This window comes from Pipra filicauda, unplaced genomic scaffold (assembly GCF_003945595.2).
Source record: "Pipra filicauda isolate LSUMZ 115617 unplaced genomic scaffold, ASM394559v2 scaffold449_size645428_pilon, whole genome shotgun sequence".
In the NCBI taxonomy this organism is placed as follows: Eukaryota; Metazoa; Chordata; class Aves; order Passeriformes; family Pipridae; genus Pipra; species Pipra filicauda.
The window spans coordinates 402,674-423,777 of record NW_024104586.1 but is presented as its reverse complement, the minus strand read 5'-3'; the positions used below and the strand labels follow the sequence as shown (position 1 = coordinate 423,777).

At 53.5% G+C, this 21,104-nt stretch overlaps 2 protein-coding genes across 8 annotated transcripts in view; both read right to left on the bottom strand.

Moving 5' to 3' along the window:
• Window positions 1-154: 154 nt before the first annotated feature.
• DNAJB12 (DnaJ heat shock protein family (Hsp40) member B12) lies at window positions 155-17,473 on the bottom strand. Of its 2 annotated transcripts, none has more exons than XM_027711087.2 (9): window positions 17,323-17,473; window positions 13,547-13,721; window positions 12,512-12,657; window positions 9,350-9,535; window positions 7,867-7,946; window positions 7,098-7,207; window positions 4,240-4,412; window positions 3,225-3,373; window positions 155-2,057 (listed from the first exon to the last, which is right to left on the bottom strand). In XM_027711087.2, the coding sequence occupies exons 1-8, from the start codon at window positions 17,453-17,455 to the stop codon at window positions 3,252-3,254; spliced, it is 1,125 nt and encodes a 374-aa protein (XP_027566888.1). In that variant the 5' UTR covers window positions 17,456-17,473; the 3' UTR covers window positions 155-2,057; window positions 3,225-3,251. The 2 variants fall into 2 exon arrangements, with proteins under 2 accessions (XP_027566888.1, XP_039241836.1); XM_039385902.1 differs by lacking the exon at window positions 17,323-17,473 and adding an exon at window positions 17,012-17,162.
• Window positions 17,474-18,739: 1,266 nt separating this feature from the next.
• The window catches only part of MICU1 (mitochondrial calcium uptake 1), an 86,102-nt gene continuing 83,737 nt past the window's right edge, over window positions 18,740-21,104 (bottom strand). For all 6 annotated transcript variants that reach the window (XM_027711036.2, XM_039385913.1, XM_039385912.1 and 3 more), the window contains 2 exons: window positions 20,865-20,954; window positions 18,740-19,496 (listed from right to left, as the gene is read on the bottom strand). In XM_027711036.2, the coding sequence (XP_027566837.2) occupies window positions 19,336-19,496; window positions 20,865-20,954 (251 nt within the window). In that variant the 3' untranslated portion in view covers window positions 18,740-19,335. The remainder of the gene's footprint in view (window positions 19,497-20,864; window positions 20,955-21,104) is intronic.

Here is a 21,104-nt window from a genome sequence, read left to right as displayed (position 1 = left end):
CTCCATCCCTCTCCCATCCCAGGGAAGGGGAAGCCCCCCCAGCACAGGGGTTTCCCGGGATGGCAATGACCCCAAATTCCATCCACCGCCTGCCTGTGTGAATACAGCGAGGAGCTGGAGCAAGGATGTGCAGGACACCAACACAGCCAGAGCCTTTCACATTATAAACATTTATTTATAGATGTACAATTGTATAATTAATTCTAAATCGAGAGATACAGCCTCTGTGAGCATCCACTGGGATCGATGCCTTCTCGCTCCTTATGATCCGTGAGTATCTACTGGAAAAAAGAACGATCCAAAGGTTCTGGCGGGCAGGCTCCGGGCAGGGAATGCCCTTGGGCAACACATCCAGCTCCTTCCGCGAGCGGGATTTCCGTTCAACCCCGTCCCCATCATCCCTGTGCCTCCATCAAGCGCCATTTCCAAATGCTGAACTTCCACCCACTTCCTTCTGAAGGTGGAAGAGTCATTTAAAAAAAAAAAAAATGAAAGGATTAAAATCAAAACCCCCTTAAAATCAGGTCCAAGCCACGGCTGGCTGTGGGGTAACAGGGCTTGTGGCCAGTGGGAGGGTGAGATTTCACAAAATAAAATAACAGCTGAAGACAGAGCGAGTGGCTTCCTACGGACAGCGGGATAAAACCACCTCTGCCAGCCCACCCGGGAGCCGCCGAGCTTCTGATTCACTCCCCGAGTGTGCCGGGGGGACAGTTCTCACTGGAAATGTCTTTAGACACAGATGGAACTGCAGAGCAGCAGAGCAAAATTAAAATCATCCAGTTTATCCCATGGGAGGCGGCTCTGCTCGTGCCAGCTTTGCTTCCAAGGGGTGGCTCCCGACCTCGGGCACCCTCCCGCCGGTGCTGCCTGGCGGTGACGGAGCGAGACACACCACAGAGCCCAGGGCTGCCCTGATCCCCCCAGCAGAACCGCTTTCAGAAGCAACACCACACTCCATTTCTTGTGGATCTGCAGTATTTTCCAGGTCTCCTCAGGGAAACGTGGTGCTGAGGTGCAGCCAAGGCCCGGCTGCTCTCGGTGGGTGGGTGGGCGAGGAGCCCCGAGCGTGGGACACGCACAAAACCCCCGACGAAGGGCGAGGCCGACGGGAAGCCCTGGTGGGAAGCCCTGGTGGGAAGCCCTGGTGGGAAGCCCTCTCCGCACGGAGCGCGCGCCACACGCTGATTACCAGGCAAAATTCCAGCAGACTCGGCGAAAAAAGAAGTTACGTGCACAGATGAACCCAACGACTGACGAGCACAAACCATCCAGGACAATCCTTCCCGTCGCCGACGCCGGCGCTCAGCTGACCCGCCGTGGCTTCTGCCGACGCTGCAAAACCACGGCACGGCTCCGGGCGGCTCCCCCCGGCTCTGCTACCCCCTGCAGCTCTGCAGTTCCCGTTGTGGAAGGCAGGTACGGACATCCCGATCCCCGCGACGCCGCTGGGCCTCCCGAAAGCCAAGTACAGCAACTGCAACGTGATTCTTGTTTTAGTGCCGGGCAGGAAAGTGATGTGGAGCGGGACACCCCGGGAAGAGGCTTCCCCGCTCCCCTGTGCACCAGAACGGGCAGAAAACAAAATAATTTAATCATCCAACCCCTGCATAGTTTAAAAGTACAACATATATACAGCTATAAATTAATGCTAAATAGATTATGTTTTCTTCTTCTTTTTTCTTTCTTAGAGTTTTCTTTTGTCACCAAATCGTCCGGTTTCTCTCTCCGTTGGCAGCAGCGAAGGGTCTCCTTCTGCTTCACGGCTTCTGCAGTTAGTTTGGGTTCTTTTACACTCCACGTGTCTCTTCCAGGGGCTGTGGGATCCCAGAGCACACTGGGGTGATGGAAGGGGAGGAGGAAGCCGGGCAAGCTGGGTTTCCTGGCCCAGTCGCTGCCCGAACGGCGGAGAGAGGCAGAGAGAAGAAAGAGGGCAGTTGTGCGTTGCTAATTCTTCAATTCCATTTTTTTAAGATAAGGTTTGATTCTTTTAAATAGTAAAGTCTGTCACCTCGGCTCAGTGCACTTCACCAAAAGTCTTCAGGCATTTCAAGAGTCTGGGAACAAAAGCGGGAGCGGTGTCAGTCTCCGGGCAACTCCCCCTTCCTTCCCCACCCCACAGCACAGGCAGCAGCTTTTCCAGGCTCTTTACAGACCACGAGGTGCAGGGAGGGAATTAAAGAAAAGCAGGTAATTAACACCAGCGTGTGGCAAAAGGAGAGGCGAAGTCATCCAAACAAGAGAACGGGAGGACCAAGATAAGAATGGATCCAAAACCAGAATACACCAAAAAAAAAAAAAGCTGAATGTGGCCCAGAGGATTTGCTTTAAAGGCCAAACTCTCAGATGCCAAGGAAAATAAACCCCAAAACTGCAAATCAAGCAGCTCAATGACCAGTGTCCTCAAGGAGTCCCTGTGAGTCGAAATGGTGTCCGTACTACACCTGGTACAAGCTTCATCTTTTTCTGCAGAAACCCTGTTTTCAAATAATTTTGGGATAGAGGGACCTGCAGGTTTCACAGCCCACACCACCTGGTAGGCAAAATCAGCCCAGAAATTTAAGCAGAAAAAGGACTCCAAACCCTGTGCCAATTTCTTTTTCATTATTTTAGTGCAGCACATCCGGTCTCACATCAGGGCTCTCCTTAATCCAAGCTCTCCAACCCCTAAATCTTCCAGACCTACCCCCTCCTTAGCTGCTTTTATTTAGATTCCCAGTTTAACCAGTAAGTTACTTCTACAACCTGCTGGGAATTCTGGCCATTTGCTTTGCTCTCCTTAAGCATCAGGGGAAGGCAACTGTGGGGGAAGGAACATCTGTTGGGTGGGACTCCGTTCCCTGTCATCACATTCATGTGCCAGGGATAACAGCTTTTCCAGTAAAACAGGCAACAAAGCAACCAAAAAAGGGTTCATTAAAATGTGGAGGCTGGATGCCATGGCTGGTAACAAACTGCCAACCAGCCAAGGTGCTCCCAGCCTCACCCAGGGATCCCGGAGACCCAGCACTGACAGCACCAGAGAAAACAGGGACGGGGAGAGCCGAGGGTGCCAACATGCAAACTGAACCAAATCAGCATCTTGATTAAGGAGTGAAGGCTCGGTGGAGGGGGCGCTTCCCGCCCTGCGTGCATCCGAGGAGACTCGTGGAGGTCTGTGTCTCAGCCAGGGATTTAAGTGTTAAAAGCACTACGGTGGCTCCCGGGGCAGCCCCAGCTCGTACTTGTGCTGGTGCCGGGCGGGGCCGTGACTATCCGTGCAGGGAGGCCTGGACGTCTGACAGTCTGCTACAGCTGGGGGTGCCCATCTTCTGTGCCCGCTGGTACAGGTCCGAGTCCCCGAAGTAGCGTGCCCGGTACAACAAGCCTTCCTCTGCACGGGGAAAAGCCCAGCGTTAGGAATTCCGCCCGGGATGAGACCCACTCGCCCGGCCCCGGCCCCCCCACGGGCTCTGCTGGGAACGGGAGGCACCTCCAGTTGAACAGGGCGAGGTGAAACACAGGATGAGCCTGAGGAAACGGCCCTGTGGGACAGGATGGGCGTCAGAGCTGCTGACAGCTCATCCATCCTGGGAAAGCCTCCGGAGCCCGGCGGGACCGGCCCCCAGTCCCAGGGGGCACACAAAGGTTACCCCAGCACTGGGGCATCGGTCTCGCTTGGCACCACCCGGGGCTCCAACAGCCCCTCCGGCACTCCAGGCACTGGAATCCTACCCTGGCCACAGCTGTGGCCATCCCATGCTGGGAATGGGCAGCCAGGGAAGTCAGGCTGCCCCCGGGACTCGCTGCCCTCGCCACACTGTGCTGCCAGGATGGTTGGCAGGGTCGTCTGTCACACCACCCCTCCCAGTCCCACATGCCCCCACAGCCCTCGGAGCAGGGCTGGGATGCACAACACCACGGGCAGCAGACTCTTCCACACAGTCCTTGGAAACCGAAATATTACACACATCCCAGAGGCCTTTTCCAACTTAAATGGTTCTATGATTCTACCTTCCCCCTCCACTGGAAATCAGAGATATCCTGACAGGGCAGGGGACCCTCCGGGGCACAGCTCTTGTCTGACCAGTTCTACAGCAGCATTAGGAACCAAACCAAAACAAAGCAAACCCCACGTACCGGGTCTGTCATGAAGTCACAGACTGAAAAAAACCCAAGCCAACAACACAGGAAATGTGCTGGCACCACGTTAAAGTACAGCTCTAGCACAGACCCTCCGTTCCTGACCCCCCCACTCACTCTGCTGCTTCTCTTTCCAGCAGTTATTCCGGAGGTTTGCTATGTAGTCGTCCTCCACGCTCCGCTCCACGTTCTTCAGGTTCGTGCCCGTGTACTCGTCTGCAAAGTTCTCAGAGACGTAGTAGGGCACTTTCAAGTGCTCTGTGAATCTCCTGTGTATGTGACCCACAGACCTGGTCCAGGGAGAAGAGCAGAACAGTGTAGGAATTGCTCCAAGGGCACAGCAAAGCCCCCCACAGTGTGACGTGATTCCAAACCGCTGGAAACATCCCTCACTCCCAACCAGCCCCAGGGAAAGGAAAAGCATTTCTGGTGGAAATGAACTGCCAACGCAGGGAGAGAGAAGCTGCCAGGCCTCCAGCTCGGTAGGCAGAGCTCTGAACACAGACATAGCTCCGAGGCAGATTGCCCAGGGCCTAAACCCACTTAAAATAAAGTGTTCTCCAGGATTTTCAGCACTAATTAAATCTCTCCGCAATTTCCTCCGCTCACAAAATTAGACCTGCTCTGCACCAACCAGCACAGAGAGCACTTTCCAGAAGGAAATCTCTTCCTCCCCTGGCCCTGTTGAGGTGCATTTTAGACAAAGCCCTGACATTCCAGCAAACCTAGAGATCTTCACGGGGGCGTGTGGGAGCTGGAACGCAGGACCTGCGCCCAAACGCCACATTTGTCAGGAACGGCTCCACCTGGAGACGTGCCCCAAGTTCCCCATAATAATAAATACCAGCTGGCTGCTGCATTTAAAAGCCAACCTGATTCTTAAGCCAGGTATAAACATTAACTCATCTGGGTCACCCTTCAGTCTGTTATCAGGGTTTACAGGAGTGATTCAAAGACTCCTGCACGTTTCACCAAGGTCCAGCTCTTGGGGATGAGCAGCGGGTAACCAGATGGCCTGAACAGGAGCAAAAAGCGCCCCTGGGATTTTTCAAGGCAAAGGTGCAGCCTGGGAGAACCCAGCTCACTATGTGAGCTGTGAAGGCAGAGCCCTGAGCTCCCCCAGAGTTCATACTCCTGTGTAAAATGAACTACATACAGGGTGTGCCCTCACGGGAGGAGGACTGAAGCTGGCAGAGCTACAGCAGCATGTCTGGGTGTAAAGCATGAAAATAAGGGCACAGGGAACCTGCCACCTGCAGTCAGACGTGTAATTAAGTCGGGTAAGTTCCATGAGGTGTTACTGAAGAGCAGGGTGGCACAGTCAGGCTGCAGCCAGGCAGCTCTTCCAGCGGGAAGCTGCTTTTTTGGAAGAGATTTACAAAGGTCACGGAGTGACAAATGGTTCTTTAGGACTCTGCCCTCCTCAGTGACAGCTTCACTACGGAGAAGTGGCATTAAAATCACCGGGTTCGACGCTTCTGGCCTCCTGCTCGCCGAGCTCAGGCACAACATTTCCCTTCTCAGCACAGTACAAGCTGCTGTGAGCGGTCCAGCAGCTCCTCCTGCCGGCACGGCACCGCCTCGTCCCAGCTGAACTGCCCTGGTCGCTCAGGAGGGAGGACTGGATCAGCCCATTTCCTTCCCTTGTCCAAATCCAGACTTGGAAATTGCAGAGACAGGGACAGCACAGGGAACAGAACAGCAGAGAAACATCTGGGGCTCAGGGATGGCTTTCCTCTGGCAGCTGGCAAGGCTGGAAGCAAATCCCTGCCCAACTTCAAAACTGCCCTCCCCTGAGTGTCTTCTCACCCCACAAACTCTTCACCAGTACAATCCAAACTGCTATATATGTAATGCTTAATCTTACAGTCCTGATACCAAGTGTGGAAATCACAGCTCAACCCTCTCAGAACAACCCTTAACCGTGCCAAAGCCACTCCATCTTTTGGTTCCAGGCACTAATGTCACAGTCTTTACCCTGAATCCGAAAGCTAAGCTGGATTTTATAGTATTTAACATCATGCCCCATCCCTGGAAGTGTTCAAGACCACAAAGGACGGGGCTTGGAGCAACCTGGTCTAGTGGAAGGTGTCCCTGCCCATGGCCGGGGGTGGAACAATATAATTTTAAGGTCCCTTCCAACCCAAACCCTTCTGGGATTCTGTGATCAATGGCAAACGTTGCTACCTGTGAAACCAAGCAGGAACCCTGGGCTGTAACCAAGTCTGCCCTCTTTAAATACACATAAGGAACTTCCACTGAACATACACTAAGCTTTTGTCAAGGATGATGCAAGCAGCCAGAAATCAGGCCTGTTTTCCCACTCTCTGCAGTCACTGCAAAGTGACTAAGAAGAAAGATTCATTCCATTTGTCAGCCAAGTGAGCAGATGGGGCATTTCCACAGGACCTAGAATGAAACAGTTTCACTTTTGCATTGTAAATGCCTGGTCACTATTTCATGGCAAGATAAGAGTTCAAAAACAGGGCATTTCTCTGGGAGTGTCTTTTACTGTACAGGAGTGCCTTTTATTCCTTCTTCTCTTCCTCTGCTGCTTTGTACTAGGTATAAACTGAGGCTTTCGTGAAGAACAGATCTGGCTTTTGCTTTTCACTGCCCAATTTAACTCTACACCTCAATTTGTTCTCCATATGGGATCTTGGTGCCAGGCTGGAGCCTCCCAAAAATATTTTGCCTGTCCCTTTCCAGGAGGACACAGCCAGCTGTGGGTAAGGGCTGCAGAAGGTCCCTGTCAAAGAACTCCCTTCCCTTAGGGAAGTGAGAAACCTTCTCTGCCCCTTCCATTTCACACCTGTTTTGAGAACCAGGAGGCCTACACTGCTGTGTGAGACAGCTGGCAGCAAGAGCAAGGGGTCAGGAGAGAAAGCAACAAACCAAAGGAAAACAGGGAAAACAGAGAGTGGAGATCCCTGCCCTCCCACACCCCTCCCCATCCAGGGGGAACAGGTACTGACGGCCTCTGGCTCAGACTGTAGGGTGGGCTGGAGACCATCATCTGGCTGAGAGCAGACACAATGATCAGGATGAGGATGGGCATCAGCTGGACAAACAGCCCCAGGCCACCCTGCGGGAACAGAAACACGCAGTGCAGTGCCAATCCACGCCCCTGTGCCCCAGGATCCAGTGCAGTGCCAATCCACACCCCTGTGCCCCAGGATCCCATAGCACTGCTCTCCCTCCCTCCCAGTGCTCGGACACAACCTCCACTCTCCTGCTTCTCACAGGCATTTGTCTCAGGAGCAACTCAGAATAACTGGGGGAAGCCAGCAGCACACTGGGCACTGTGACTCTGGAGGTCCAAAGCCACTGGATGTGACAAAGGGCAGAGGGGACTGGCAGGAGGAACCTTGTGAGGGAATTCCAGAAGCCTCACGCCCATATTTTTTCTAGAGTTTCTGCTAGAGAGCAGGACTGGTTTTATGGAAAGCCTTCTCCCCTTTTCAGTGGTGGATGAAAGCAATTCCCCCTCTCCCTCACCTCCCGAGCCCTCTCCAGTTCCAACAGTGTACATCTCCCCTTTAAGCTTGGGAAAGAAATATTCAGGAAGTTCTTGTTTGTTTGTTTTTTAAAAATAAAACTGGCTATCCCCAGAAAACCCTGACTCCAGCTTTCTCCTCACACAGAGAGCAGCACCATTTCCCAGGCCAGCCACAGCAAACAGCTCCCAGTTCACATGCTGGGAACACCTTTACCCTCCCAGCCCCTGGTTTGTTGTCCACTTACATCCCCCTGGTGCTCCCTCCTGTCCTGCCTCTGGTGGTAGGTGTATCTCATCCTGCCATTGCTGTACACGTGAACGTTACCTGCAGGCAAAGAAAACTGTTACACCAGAGTCACAGTGTGGAGGGTGGTGCTGGCTGGCCAGGAGGGAACCACAAAAGGTGGCCATGATCCATGGCACTTGCCGAAACAGGAGCATTCCTGAGGTGTACTGAGTGCAAACAGAGCGGGCACAGAGGTATTTCTGTCAGATTTTGCAGGATCATATGAAAATTCAGGTTGGTGGTGACCTCAGAAGGTCCAACCTCCTGCTCAAAGCAGGGTCAGCTACAAAGAGGGAGTACCTTGTACAGGCTTCCTCTCTTCTGACTGAACTGCCTTTAGATTAAACCCAATTACAAACAGAAATAATTCTGCTATTTTTTCCACCCTGAAAACAAAGCTCATCCATGTCTTGTTTTAAATATCAAAGCTACAGCTGCAGAGGGAGCCTGGCTGAGAGAGCGGCCCTGGACTCCCTCGGGACAGTGAGGAGAGGGAAAAAAAGACTGAGCCAAAATAGCAATGTGCTGGTTTTGCTGGAGTAGCTTGGCCTCTCTGCCAGGCAGAACACCAATGCTGCAAAAGGCTTCCAGACGCCTGTCATTGGTGCTGGTGTGTTAATTCCCACACACTGGACAGGAGAGAGCTACCAGAGCAAATCTTCTTCACTGAAACCAAATTATTTCTTTTTTAAGTTGGTCCACAGAGGTCAGATCACCCTTGTCTCCACTGCCAGTCAGATATGACCAGAGCAAGGACAAGGGAGTCTTCCAAAAGAAGACCCTTGTCCTGATGTGAAGTCTGTGTCTTCCTGACTGGAACTGAGCAAGTGAAGGAACAGGCACTCAGTTCTTTTCTGCTGTCCAAGCCATGATGAGTATTGTGGATAGACAGGATGCAGACTTCATTCTCAATTCAAGAGGTTTAAATTGTGCTGTAGAAATACACTTTCCTTTTATGGGACATGGGGGAGAGCAGGAAGTGGCCAGTGATCTCACAGAAGCTGCTCCAGCTGCGTGGCAGAGCAGATAGAGATCGGGAGCAAGGCCCAGGGTTTGCTCTGATAAGGAGATTTAACTTCTCAAACCACCAGGCAGAAAAGCCTTCCTCAAAACAGGATTATTTTTACAACAAGCCTTAAAACAAGTAATTTTTTGTTCTGACATCCAACCCAAGCCAACAGCAGCTAATGCTGCCAGCCATGCAAACAAACACCTGAAGCTGGGAAGAAGTCCAGCTCTCATGGTATTTCCTGCTGGATGCCGAGTTCTCCAAGTACCCACCTGAACAACTTAAAAACCTCGAGGTGTTCAGGTTGTGCCTGAAGGAGAACCCTCTCCCATCAAGCTCAGCAATCCCTGCACGGCCAAATAAATCCCTACTGCGCTGTCACTCTGCCAGAGCACCGCGTCCCGCTCAAGAGATTAAGGTTTAAGGTGCTTACTAGAGGGAAAACCACCACCAAAAAACATGTTGAAGAGGTCCTCGGGGGAGATGTCGGCCTCAAACCCGCGGTGGAAGTCCGAGTGGCTGTGCCCATGCCGGGCAGGGTTGAGTTTCTCATCTCCAAACTGGTCATACTGCTTCCTCTTCTCCGGGTTGCTCAACACCGCGTACGCGTTCCCGATGGCTGCAACAGGGACAATAAGGAAGCAATTAGCTTCTCTCTCCTGCACATGATACGTTCAGCCCTGCACACTGCCAGGACCTGCCTTTCTCCTCACACAAATGAGATTCTCAACTACCCACGTCTTTTCAACGGGCTACTGGTGACCTGGCACACGTCGCTGGCAAAGGCAGACAGGAGGAAGTCACACCAAGAGACTCGATGAAAAATCCCTTAATTGATTCGAATGAAGGAGTTATGATATGACTGATATGAATTTGGTGCATGTCCTTAGGGAAACCCTTCAGCTGTAACCAAGTGTTACAGGGAAATAAAACTGCAGTTGACAAATTTTATTCAAACGTGGCATTAGGGGAATTCAGTGTCGGAGCCCGAAACCAGAACTGCAAACAATCTAAATATGGGCCAGATCACTGAAAGAGACTTTAAAACTTTCCATGAAAGCTGGTAGGGAAGCATTAGCTAGAAGTTGTGTCTGTCAGCTATGAATTTCAAAATTTCCAGATGCCAGACGTAAGGTGCATAATTACAAGGACTGTTAACCAGTGCCTGTGACGGTGGAAATGAACTGGAACTGAAGTCCTGCCAGTTCCCAGAGTTTCTCTCCTTCCAGCCTCGGCAGTTTGAGCCCTTCTCCCAGAACACCTGCCTGCCATCCTCCTATTTCTGTACTTCCCTCTCGACATGTTCCAGTTTCCCACTTCCCCTCTGCACCAACCCACCCGAGAGCCTCCCTGTGTCACAAAGAGCCAAAATGCCCGTGGCAGCGACTGCCTGGTGTGTGAAAGACAGGAGCAGAAGGGATAGAAAAGGGAGATTCATGCCCTTTTGAAGGAGATCAACTCCAAGATTCAACATTTTCCCCATGGTCAGATGGAGGTGTACGGTTTCCTCTTGGACTAGAGACTGGGAGTGTGGAGGATGTAATGTCAATACACTCCTTCTCCTTCTTGGTTATAATTAGTGCACACAGAGCAAACAATTCCAGAGCCAGGCAGGGAAGCTGGTGGACAAGGAGTGACTCAGAGTGTATGAACCACACAGCTTGAAAGAACCAGCCAAGCAATGAGAACAGAGCGCTGCAGGGTTTGTTCACTGTCTGACTTTGTGCTGACAAAGCCAAGAAACGCCTCATTCCAGATCAGGATTTTAGCTCCTAGTAACCAGGTTCATCTCTTTTTTTCCAGCATCAGACAGGCAGTGATGCAAATCTGCCACAGGTCAGGCTGCAGCAAACTGCAACTATAAACTGAGACACGGGCTCAGGACAAGACACTTTATCAGCAGCCACTGGGGAGGTGACTGCCAAGACTTCAGGTAATACATCAACGTAAGAAAAAATTAACTAATACCCTCACTGCAGTGCAGGCTCCCCCTTCACCCTCTGGAACCAAACAGCTGGAGTTCAGCAAGCTGGGAGCTCAGCTTGGGGGCTGAAGGACAGGGAGCCAAGGAGGCAAGGCCTGGAGGAGATAACTCACGAGCAGAGAGCTCTGCAGCAGGGGATAAAGGGCACCTTGCTTAACACACCACTTCTGGCACGTAACTCTTGTCAGAGCCCTCTGCAAACATCATTATTGGGAGATTACAGGTGAGGAAACCTGCCTTTTGCCAAAGCAGGGATCCAAGGATGAGCCACTGAGCAGCAGCTCTGCACATGCAGAGCTGTACCTGTCTGCAGATGCTCTTTCATCTGCCCCCCACACCACACAGGCTCTCCCAAGTAGCTGGGGGGCAGCTCACTGTTTGCTAACACTTATCAGCTAAGGATTTAAGTCTTAAAAGACTTGAACAAACCTTACATAAGACTTTTACTGCTGAATTCATGTCTGCAAGGAGCTCACCCCAATACTGTATCAGTACACTCACACCAGGTCAGCCTTGCTCCCTGCTCCAGTAGAAGCCTCATGCATTTCACTCCCCAAATCCCAGAATGGTTTGGGTTGGAAGGGACCTTAAGGACCACCTAGTCCAACCCCCCTGCCATGGGCAGGGACACCTTCCACTAGCCCAGGTTGCTCCAAGCCCCATCCAGACTGGCCTTGGACACTTCCAGGGATGGGGTAGCCACAGCTTCTTTGGGCAACCTGTGCCAGGGCCTTATGTCCCTCACAGGGGAGAATTCCTTCCTAGAAAATGGCCAGAATCAGACCACTTTTGTGGCTTTAACACCACATTTAGCTCAACAATAAGAATCAAACTTGCACAGCTTGCAGGGGAAAATGGGGTTATACGTTCCAAGCACTGGACATGTTCCACGTCTTGGAAAATTACTCCAGTTTTAAGGTATCTTATTACCCAGGAAACATTCCTGCTGCATTTGCAGAGAGGCCCTGAGAACGGGGCTCTTTGCAGCAGAACTGGAGCTCCTGGTGACCTTTTTTGAGTTCTGGCTGGGCTCAGTTACACCCCAGAAACTTCCACGTGGGATTCCTATCCACCAATTCCATCCACAGCCTTTCACAATGGTCAGGTGCTTCCTAGAACGTTTCTCTCAAGGGGTTCATGAGCCAAAGAGCTGCTTCTGGTGCTGCACAACTCCCTGGGTCTCTCCTGGGTTTGCCAGTAGACAGGGGTGCACCCAGAACCTGCAGGACTTGGGGCTTCTCCCTGTTAAGTGAACACTCCTGCAACTCTCCAAAAAGCCAGGATGGTTCACATCCTGAGGGAATTCCCTTCTGAGTAGCGTGGCAGGAGGCTGGAGCAACACACAGGAAGGGCTGCTGGGAGAAAGGGAAGGAAGGCTGCTCCTTGTCCCACCGGCAGAGGCGAATCCCACCCGCACCAACCTGTGCTTATTATTTTAAGCTTATACTTCGTTCATGATCCAACCGGCTCCGAACAGAGACAACTTCACAAAGAGCAGCTTGACTTCACTCCACCTGACCCGGGAGGTTGTTTTTAGGAGCTGTCACTAGCCCAGCTCGGTGCCACTGCCTGACAGTCGGGGGCAGATCCCAAATCTGGAGCTGCCTTTACCTTTGAAGGCCTCAGTGGCCCCCGGCGCGTGGTTCTTGTCCGGGTGGAACTTGAGCGCCAGTTTCCGGTAGGCCTTTTTCAGGTCCTCGTCAGAAGCTTCTCTGTTCACTCCCAGAATCTCGTAGTAGTCTTTGCACTGCTTTACCCTGTCAGAGGAGAGGGGAGAAAGCGGGGAGTCTGAGGAGTGAAAACCCCTCTGCCCTGAAGGTGCGGGCTCCGTGACACCACGGCCTCGGCGGCGGCGCGCAGGGCCCTCGGGGTGACTCAGCCCTCACGGGGTGACCCAGTTGTTTTCACCGACTCATTCCGGGTGTGACAAACACTCCCACGGAACGAGTCGGGCCAGTAGAGGTGGAAGGGCCTCTCCTCAGGCCGGGATATCACCCGCAGAGGAATGGAACCGGCAAATAAACCTCGCACTCGTCACTCTCACGTTTTGGAGGCTCTTTGGGAGGGACTACGGGATCTGGGGGATATCTGGGCTTGTTGGAATTTTCCCCTTCCTCTCTCCTCAGCTAATTCACAGACCTAAAACTAACAGCTGAATTCCAGAGGAGGAAGGAGGGAGCTGCCCAGGGTGTGCAGTCCAGTTCCTCCTGGGCACACTCACAGCCCAGCCATGGTTTCTGCTTCTCACGTGACTCATCTGAGACAGAATCCAGCAGGCCGGGTTTTTGGAGAAGTGGATGATGTAAGAAACCTCCCTGCAAGTCCCTTAGAGTGGTTCTTGTGCAATTCAGGCCATGCCCCTAACCTCAAACAACATTTAAGTGACTGTGCCTGGGGATCAGTCCTTCAGCTTCCAGGATGTGCAAATGGTAGAAAGGAATAAAGGAAAGCTTGAAACAGGGTTTGGAAAACGGGCAGACTCAACTCAGCCGCCTCCCAGGGCTGCTGGAACTATAAATCCTCCTGGGTGTGCTTTTAACACCACTCCACGTGGTCTCCGAGCTGGAATCTTTAGAACACTGTGGAAACCAGAGCGGTGCCACACAATAGAGCCAAACAAACTGCCCCAGAGAGCTGCTCACACACCTCTTCACTGCATCCACCTGGTCCTGAGTGTAGCCCTTGGGGGCCTCCCCTCCGGCCTCTCCGTTGGCTGACGGGAAGTCCCCGCTCATTTTCCTGAAGGGGGGGTTTGTGGACTCCCTGGACTGGGACTGGCCATTGGCCGACTGCTCGCCCTTGTTGAGTGACTCCAGCAGGACTGGAACGACAAAAAGGTAAAGAATAAAGAGGTTAAGAGACCATCAAGCTCAATCTGCCCCTCCAGCTCGACCATGAAGAGACCCCTCTTCATCTCTGCCACTGCTCTAAGACCCCTTGCCCTTCCTCAGGAAGACCCCAACCCTTCCACCCAAGGGACCCTCCAGCTCCTGCTGCTTCTTGCCCAGATATGAGGGCTAGTGCTGAAGAGATTCCCTGCTTCTCCCAAAGCACACAGCCTCCATCAAAACCCCAGGACTACCCAACCAGACAGCCCAGGAGCCACAGTGGATCACCAAAGTGGTGCATCCTTGTCCTTTTTCCCCCCTACATCTCTCCTCAGCAGCAAAGCATGCCCAAATTTGTCCTCTAGCATATTATAAAGCGTATTACTCTTCTTTATCTCCTCCTTTTGAGAGTCTGCTGTGCTGGGGAAGTGATGTGACAATGCTGTATCTTTAGAGACCTTGGAGAATGATTCCGTGGGATGCCAATCCCACAGGGACACTCCCCCTTTCTGGGGACAGAACTGCAGCACTGGTGGCTGCCAGCACGACAGGCCCCCTCACACCAGTCACACTTTGTTCTCCTCTCTTACCCACATACCAGGAGCAGCTGTGAAAACCATTTTCTCTCTTAATTACTGAACAGGAGTTGCAGAAATTCACTTTCCCTTTGCTTTTCCTCCTCACAAGGCTCAGGCACTGTCCTCCATCCTCTTCAGCCAGCAGGGGACAAACACCCAGGCCTGGCCTAACCACACAGGAGACACAACCGAGGCAGACTCCGAGCATGGAATATCTTTCCATCATCCCCGGCAGCTGGATAGCCACTATTTTTAAAATCTGAGTGATTTCTTCATCAAAAAGAACAGGCACATGTACTATGATTAAACCCAGACATATTATTTACAGAAGCCTCAGTATCCTGAGCTTGCAGTCCTTTATCCACAGCCCAGAACTGAGAAGGATGTTCCACCTCCTCCCATGGATTGCACACTACAGACCTTGCACTATGAGGGTATCACCTTCTTAAAGCCAGTGCAAACAATGCTTGCAGGCCAAGAGATGAGCCAAGATAGCCAAGATATCCTATCTGCCCCCAGAGCTTGGAGGGGCAAGAAAAATCCACTCTGTAATCCAAGAGCCAACAGGGGATGAGGGATAAAAATGACAGTGGGGTAACGAGCAGTAACTCAGTGGGTGAGCTTTTGAGCTTGGGGGGGTTTCACTAACGTAAAAATAATTTATTTCAGAAAAACAAATCCTTCCCTCCCTCATATTCGCACCACTCCAGCGTTCACAGAAGCACAGGCTTGGCTTTTGCTCCTTCCAAACCTGGAGCTTTTAAATTTCCCCTCACAAGGCTGTTCCCCCCCCCACCCCCTGCTCCTGCTGCTTTGGGCTCAGTTCCCTACAGCTTGCCAAGAGAATTTTAGAATCACAGGGTTGGAAAGGACCCTAAGGATCATCCCATTCCACCCCCTGCCATGGGCAGGGACACCTCCCACTAGCCCAGGTTGCTCCAAGCCCCGTCCAACCTGGCCTTGGACACTTCCAGGGATGGGGCAGCCTGTGTCAGGGCCTCACCTCCCTCACAATGAAGAATTTCTTCCCAATATCCCACCTAACCCCACTGTGTGTCAGTGGGAAGCCCCTGGGACCAGCCCAGCACTCGGGGGGTTCTGTGTCCCAGCACACACGGCCGGGGCACGCTGAGCTTGTCATCAACCACCACCCCAAAGTGCACTTCCCAAATCCAACCACAGAAATCCATGGATGGCCACAGCACAGCTCCATTTGGCTCTGCAGCCCCGATCCTATTGCTCCTGCACCCCAAAGCCACGCTGGTGCCCCGTGCAGCCCCAGCACAGCCCAAATCCACGGGCTCCTGGGGCGGACAGAGCTGAATCAGTTTTCAGTTCTGCCACCTCAGCTCCACTTTTCCTCGCTTATCAGCCAACATTTGTCCAGCAAAACTTCCCCAACTCCCACTCTGAGGTGACTGGGGCTGCGCTGACACAGAGGGTTTTTGCTGAAATCCCCTTGCAAAACCCTCCCCTGGCCCCGTGACGACACCAAAGACCCAGCTGGGGTCAGGGTTTGCAGCTGCACAAGGGCCACGTCGCTGAGTGTTGCCAAACCCCCTGGAACTCGTGGGAAAGAGACTTCCCAGGAGCTCTGGAGACTCAGTGACCTCCATGGAACCGCAGGATGTACGGCAGCATTTCCCAACTCCAGACACAAAGGGTCCTTGGATGTGAGACTTGGTTGGGGCTGGCCACAAATTACCATGTTGTGTTTAACATTAACCTGCCCCTGCTGCCCCCCCACGGCCTCTGCCTTCCTCCAAAAGTCACTTTTCCTACGCAGCAATTTCACAGAAGTATAAATTCGGAGGAAAGGGAGGGCAGGGAAACCATGCTGCACTCACAACAGGCTGACACGCCGTGTTTGGGGGAGCAGGAAGAGGCTGGAGCAGCCAAAAGGAGCATTACAGGAAGCCCTGGGACACACAGGCTGCAAAGCTCAGCCAAAGAATCCAAACTCAGATGAGATCAAAGTGAAAAAAAAAATAAACCCACGGCCCTTTGTATAAATTTCCGCAACGTCAGAACAGGCAGGGAAAGGATTGTGTTTGGCTGCTTCCAAAGACCACTTCCCACGTTCACTAAAGCTTCCAGGAAGTGAGATCCTTCCTCAAAACTCCAAAGGCCTTCAAGGAGGAGGATTATTCTGTTCCACGTATGAGGGTGTGAGCTCAGCATGGCCTGTCTGTCTGGGAACGGTGGGAAACTGCTGGAGGAGGAACGGGAGAGGGAGAGGAGGAATAGGAGAGGGAGAGGAGGAGGAATATGACGAGGAAAGTAGGAGGAACAGGAGAAGGAACAAGAGAGGGAGAGAAGAATAAGAGGAAGAGATGAGGAGGAATAAGAGGGGGAGAAGAGGAATAAGAGAGGGAGGAGAGAAATAAGAGGAGGGGAGGAACAGGGGGAAGAGAGGAATAGGAGAAGAGGAATAGGAGAGGGAAAGGAGGAAGAGAAGGAAGAGAAGAGGAGTAAGAGAGGGAGGAAAGGAATGGGAGCAGGAGAGGAATAAGAGAAGGAGGAAAGGAACAGGAATAAGAAAGGAGAAATAGGAGGGGGAAAGGAGGAACATATGGAGGAGACGGATAGGAGGAGGAGAGGAATAGGAGGAGAGGAATAGGAGTGGGAAAGGAGGCATAGGAGGAGCAGAAGAGAAGGAGAAGGGTGAAAGGCTTTCCGCAGCCCCCCGAGAACTTCTCTCCCGCCTTGCCAAGCCCCGCAGCGCTGCTCCCACCAGCCCGGCGTCAGGGATCCAGGGAGCTCCCGGGGTGGCCCTACCCTCCCCGGCAGCCTCTTGCCCGGGCCCCAGCGAAGGCGAGGGGTCGGTACCGGGCAGTGCCGTAGCCCGGGGGTCACCGGGACCCCCGACCCCGCCGGGCCCCGCCAAACTCGCTTTCCCAGCGTGCCCCGCGCGGACTGCGCAGGCGCGGTGCGGGTGAGAGGTCAGGCCCGGCGGCGGCCGCGCAGGCCGCGCTCCCCCCGGGCCCCCCCGCCGCGGCCCCGGCCCCGCGCTCACCGCGGACCCGCTGCGAGGGGTACAAGCGCTGCGCCTTCTCCAGGAAGCGGCGGGCCTTGTCGGGCTGGTTGGCCTTGGCGGCGGCCAGCGCAATGCCGATGCACCGCTCCGCCTCGTCCCGGTTCGACTCCATGGCGGCGGCGGCCGGGAGGGGGGGGGGAGGCAGCGGGGCGGGACCGGGCGCGGAGTTATGACGTCATCAAACTCCGCCCGCTGCGGGGCGGGGCCATGAGGGACATTTTGGCCCGGGGAACGTCCGGGGAGACAAACTGGGGGGGACTGGGATAAAGAGATCGGGGGATGCGGGCATAGAGGGACTCGGGGGGACGGGAATCCCCCTCAGCCGGCCGCCCCCTTCTCCCCAAAAAGGGCACCCCCGGCCCCTGGTGCAGGAGGGGAGGATTAACCCCTTCAGGAGTTCTCTCAGCTCAAGTTTCTTGCCTTTTAAACAGCTCCTGGGGCTCCAGGGACTGTGCCTGGAACGGCGGAAGGAAGGACATGCTGAAGAGGGAGGAGGCTGCTCTGGGCTGCTCCATGGATTCAGTCCCGCTGGGGATGGAACGGCCTCAAATTAGTTCCAGAGGAGAGAATGGTGGTATTTCCGTGGAGGCTGTCCATGGGGAGCACAGCCCCTCCTGCAGACAGGGGGGACAAACCTGCACCCTCACCTTGTGGCTGCGGGTTGTGACGTGTGAGACATGAGATCCACACCCGAGTGCAGCAGGGAAATGAGGGGAGGAAGGACTTGACAGTAGATGGAATGAATCACAGAATGGTTGGGCTTGGAAGGGACCTTAAATCCCATCTCATTCTGCCCCCTGCCATGGGCAGGGACACCTTCCACTGTCCCAGGTTGCTCCAAGCCCTGTCCAACCTGGCCTTGGACACTTCCAGGGATCCAGGGGCAGCCACAGCTTCTCTGGGCAACCTGTGCCAGGGCCTCCCCACCCTCACAGGGAAGAGTTTCTTCCCAATATCCCATCTAACCCTGCCCTCTGGCAGTGGGAAGCCATTCCCCCTTGTCCTGGCACTCCAGGCCCTTGGAAATAGTCTCTCTCCATCTTTCTTCTTGTCTCCCCCTTCGGGCCCTGGAAGGCCACAATCAGGTCACCCCAAAACTTCTCCTCTCCAGGCTGAACAATCCCAGCTCTCCCAGCCTTTTCTCCCAGCAGAGCTGCTCCAGCCCTCTGATCCTCTTGGGGCCTCCTCTGGACTGGCTCCAGCAGCTCCATGTCCTTGCTGGGCTGAGGAAGGAAGGTATTCTAGAGGTGATTTATCCCCTTTGTCTTTCCAGCTCTGGAAAGCTGTGGGATTTTTTTCCCCTCCCTTTCCCAAACACTCCATGTGCTGTGCCCCGTTCACCACCAGCCTCGGGTGAAGAGCTGAAGGAACCCAGAGAGACGAGCTACGAGCCACGTTGTTGTGAGCAACACCTTTACAGGACATTTTACAGAGAGGGCAGCACTCAGCAAACATCTGTCAGCACATTCCCAGGACAATTCCCCACAGAGAGGGCTCTCAATTGAGGAAATCCATCAGGGACCTCCTGCAAGGCAGGAAGGGCAGCAGAGCCAGTTGCTCCACCACTTTTAGCTGCTCTTACCCAGAGGCAGCACCTCAGCCCAAGGGGTGCACGGAGTGTTTGGCCATCTGAAATCCTGGTGTGGGATCCAGGAAACCCGGGAATCTTTCCCAGGACCAATCCAAGAGCAAAGATAACCCTGGTGCCATTTTGCCATAGCATTAATAAAGGCGATTTGGGTCCAGCTTGCTCCACCCCCGGCTCTCCCACACAGCACATCACAGAGGTGGTGGCAGTGGAAGTCCTTTCCTTTTTCCTGAGAGAGAGGAATTGCAGGGAGGCAGCAGCAAGCAGAAGCTGCAAATGCAACAGGCTGGGATATTGAACCTGGATTTACAAAAACCTCCTGTTATGGACAGCCAGAGCCTGGTGCTGCCCCGCTGGGGTGCTGGGGCTGATCCATGGAATGTGGGAGCTCCTTCCCGACCCCGCTACTGCTTGGGCGCCGTGAAATCCCACGCTGTCTCCTGGGCACACTTCCACATGGCCCTCATGAGCCGAGTGAAGCCCATGTCCTTGGGCTTCTCCAAGCCTCTCATCAGGCGCTGCTTCATGATGGCAACAAACTCCTTGTTGCTCAGCTCTCCATTCCCTGCGAGGAGGAGGGAGAATCATCAGGAACCCACCAGGAACCCACGTTAAAGTGATAATGTTAAAGGGCAGCATGGGTGTCATTCCCTGCAGAGCACCAAGCCACCTTTGGCTTCCACCTCCCAAAATATCCCGCTGAGCGAGGGTTCCCGAGGCACAGTGTGTAAATCCCAGCCCTGTGGATGCTGCCCTGCTCTGCCTGGCACTGCCACGTCTTGCAGGGCCAGTCTTGAAGGCAGAAAAGCAAATGCCCCACAGAAAACTCTCTGCTTTAAGTGATTTAGGAAATTACAGGAGTGCAGGGTAACAGCACAAATTTTCCTTAATGGAGTAGAAGGGAAGATTCATTAATCCACTGAGGTTAAGTTCCAGCAAACTATCAAGGGGCCAGGAAAATTCCCTCCGGTGCTGCAGGTTTTTGATGTGCAGGTGGTAATGTCTGTAAACGCTGATGGAGTGAAAACACCAAAATAACAAACAAAAGAGTCTGTGCCTGCTTGTCCATTTGATTCCTTCCTAGGGGGACTCTTTTGGCAACCCAAGTCTTTCCCCTCAAAGGTTTGCTATCAAAACATTTAGCAGATTCTCCTCTGAGGGGATGCAAATGGGGGATATTTGGATATGTTTTGGCTCACTCCAGCCTGATGATCCGGCTTGAAAATCGTATCAGGAAGTGGCACTGAAGCATAGAGGAAAATAAAACAAGATGTGACCTTAGAAAGGTGCAAAGCAGCAGGTCGGGGCTGAAACCAAGAGGGACAAGAAGGAGTAAAATAATTAAACATATTTTTTAACGTTCATATTTATGCACTGCCACTGCCACTCAGAGCTGCCAGATCCCAGTGACGGTGCTGGAGGAGCAGGGAGCCAGCAGGCACTCTGGTTTTGGCTGCACAGCTTTGGGCAAATGCAGAATTTCCTGCTTTCCAAGTTGGAATCGCTGCCATCGTTCCCTGGTGGCAAAGACTGCAGTAGGTCTCATTAAATCAACCCAAGAGTGCTTGAGTGTGGCAACAACCGCCCTCAGAGCGCTGGGGCCAGCAAAGCAACGAGCTTCCCAGCAGGGCACGGAGCTGCCGTGAATTAATTAAGCTGATATTTGTCCAGGGTTTTGGAAATACGATTCCCAGATCGGCTCGCTTCCAACACTGGAGCACAACAGCTCCTTTTGTGACACAGACCAGAGTTCTGGGGAGGGGGGGAAAGAAGCTGAGCCCACCAAACCCCCCCATCCAGCGCCCAGCAGGTGGGGACCACTGGACGCCCTTCCCAAAAGGGCAGGAGCATCTCTACGGATCCCAAAGAGCAGAAGGGCAGTTTTCCCCCCTGGATTTCTCCCCCAGCCTGGCTCGGGGCTGGGCTCACTCACCATCGCAGTCGAAGAGCGCGAACACCACGTCGCACACGTGGTCCGAGAGCTCCACCTTGGCCACCGTCCTGGCCACCTGCTGCATGGTCACTGCAACACAGGGACAGCACAGGCCTCAACAGCAGCTCCCCGAAGCCCCCACATCCCCCCTGCATCGCTGCCTGGCTGGGGAGGGGCTGCTGGTGAGCACTGCCCTGCTGACACCCGGGGGGGCAAGGGAAATGTTAAAAACCCCCAAGG

Bases quoted from the DNA above. Each gene is read 5' to 3' on its own strand.
- DNAJB12 (XM_027711087.2), bottom strand. From the start codon at position 17,455: ATGGAGTCGAACCGGGACGAGGCGGAGCGGTGCATCGGCATTGCGCTG. The intron at 9,536-12,511 runs GTAAAGGCAGCT...TCCCTGTTGCAG, and splicing joins GGCCACTGAGGCCTTCAAAG to CCATCGGGAACGCGTACGCG. The intron at 7,208-7,866 runs GTAAGTGGACAA...CTGTTCCCGCAG, and splicing joins GGAGGGAGCACCAGGGGGAT to GGTGGCCTGGGGCTGTTTGT.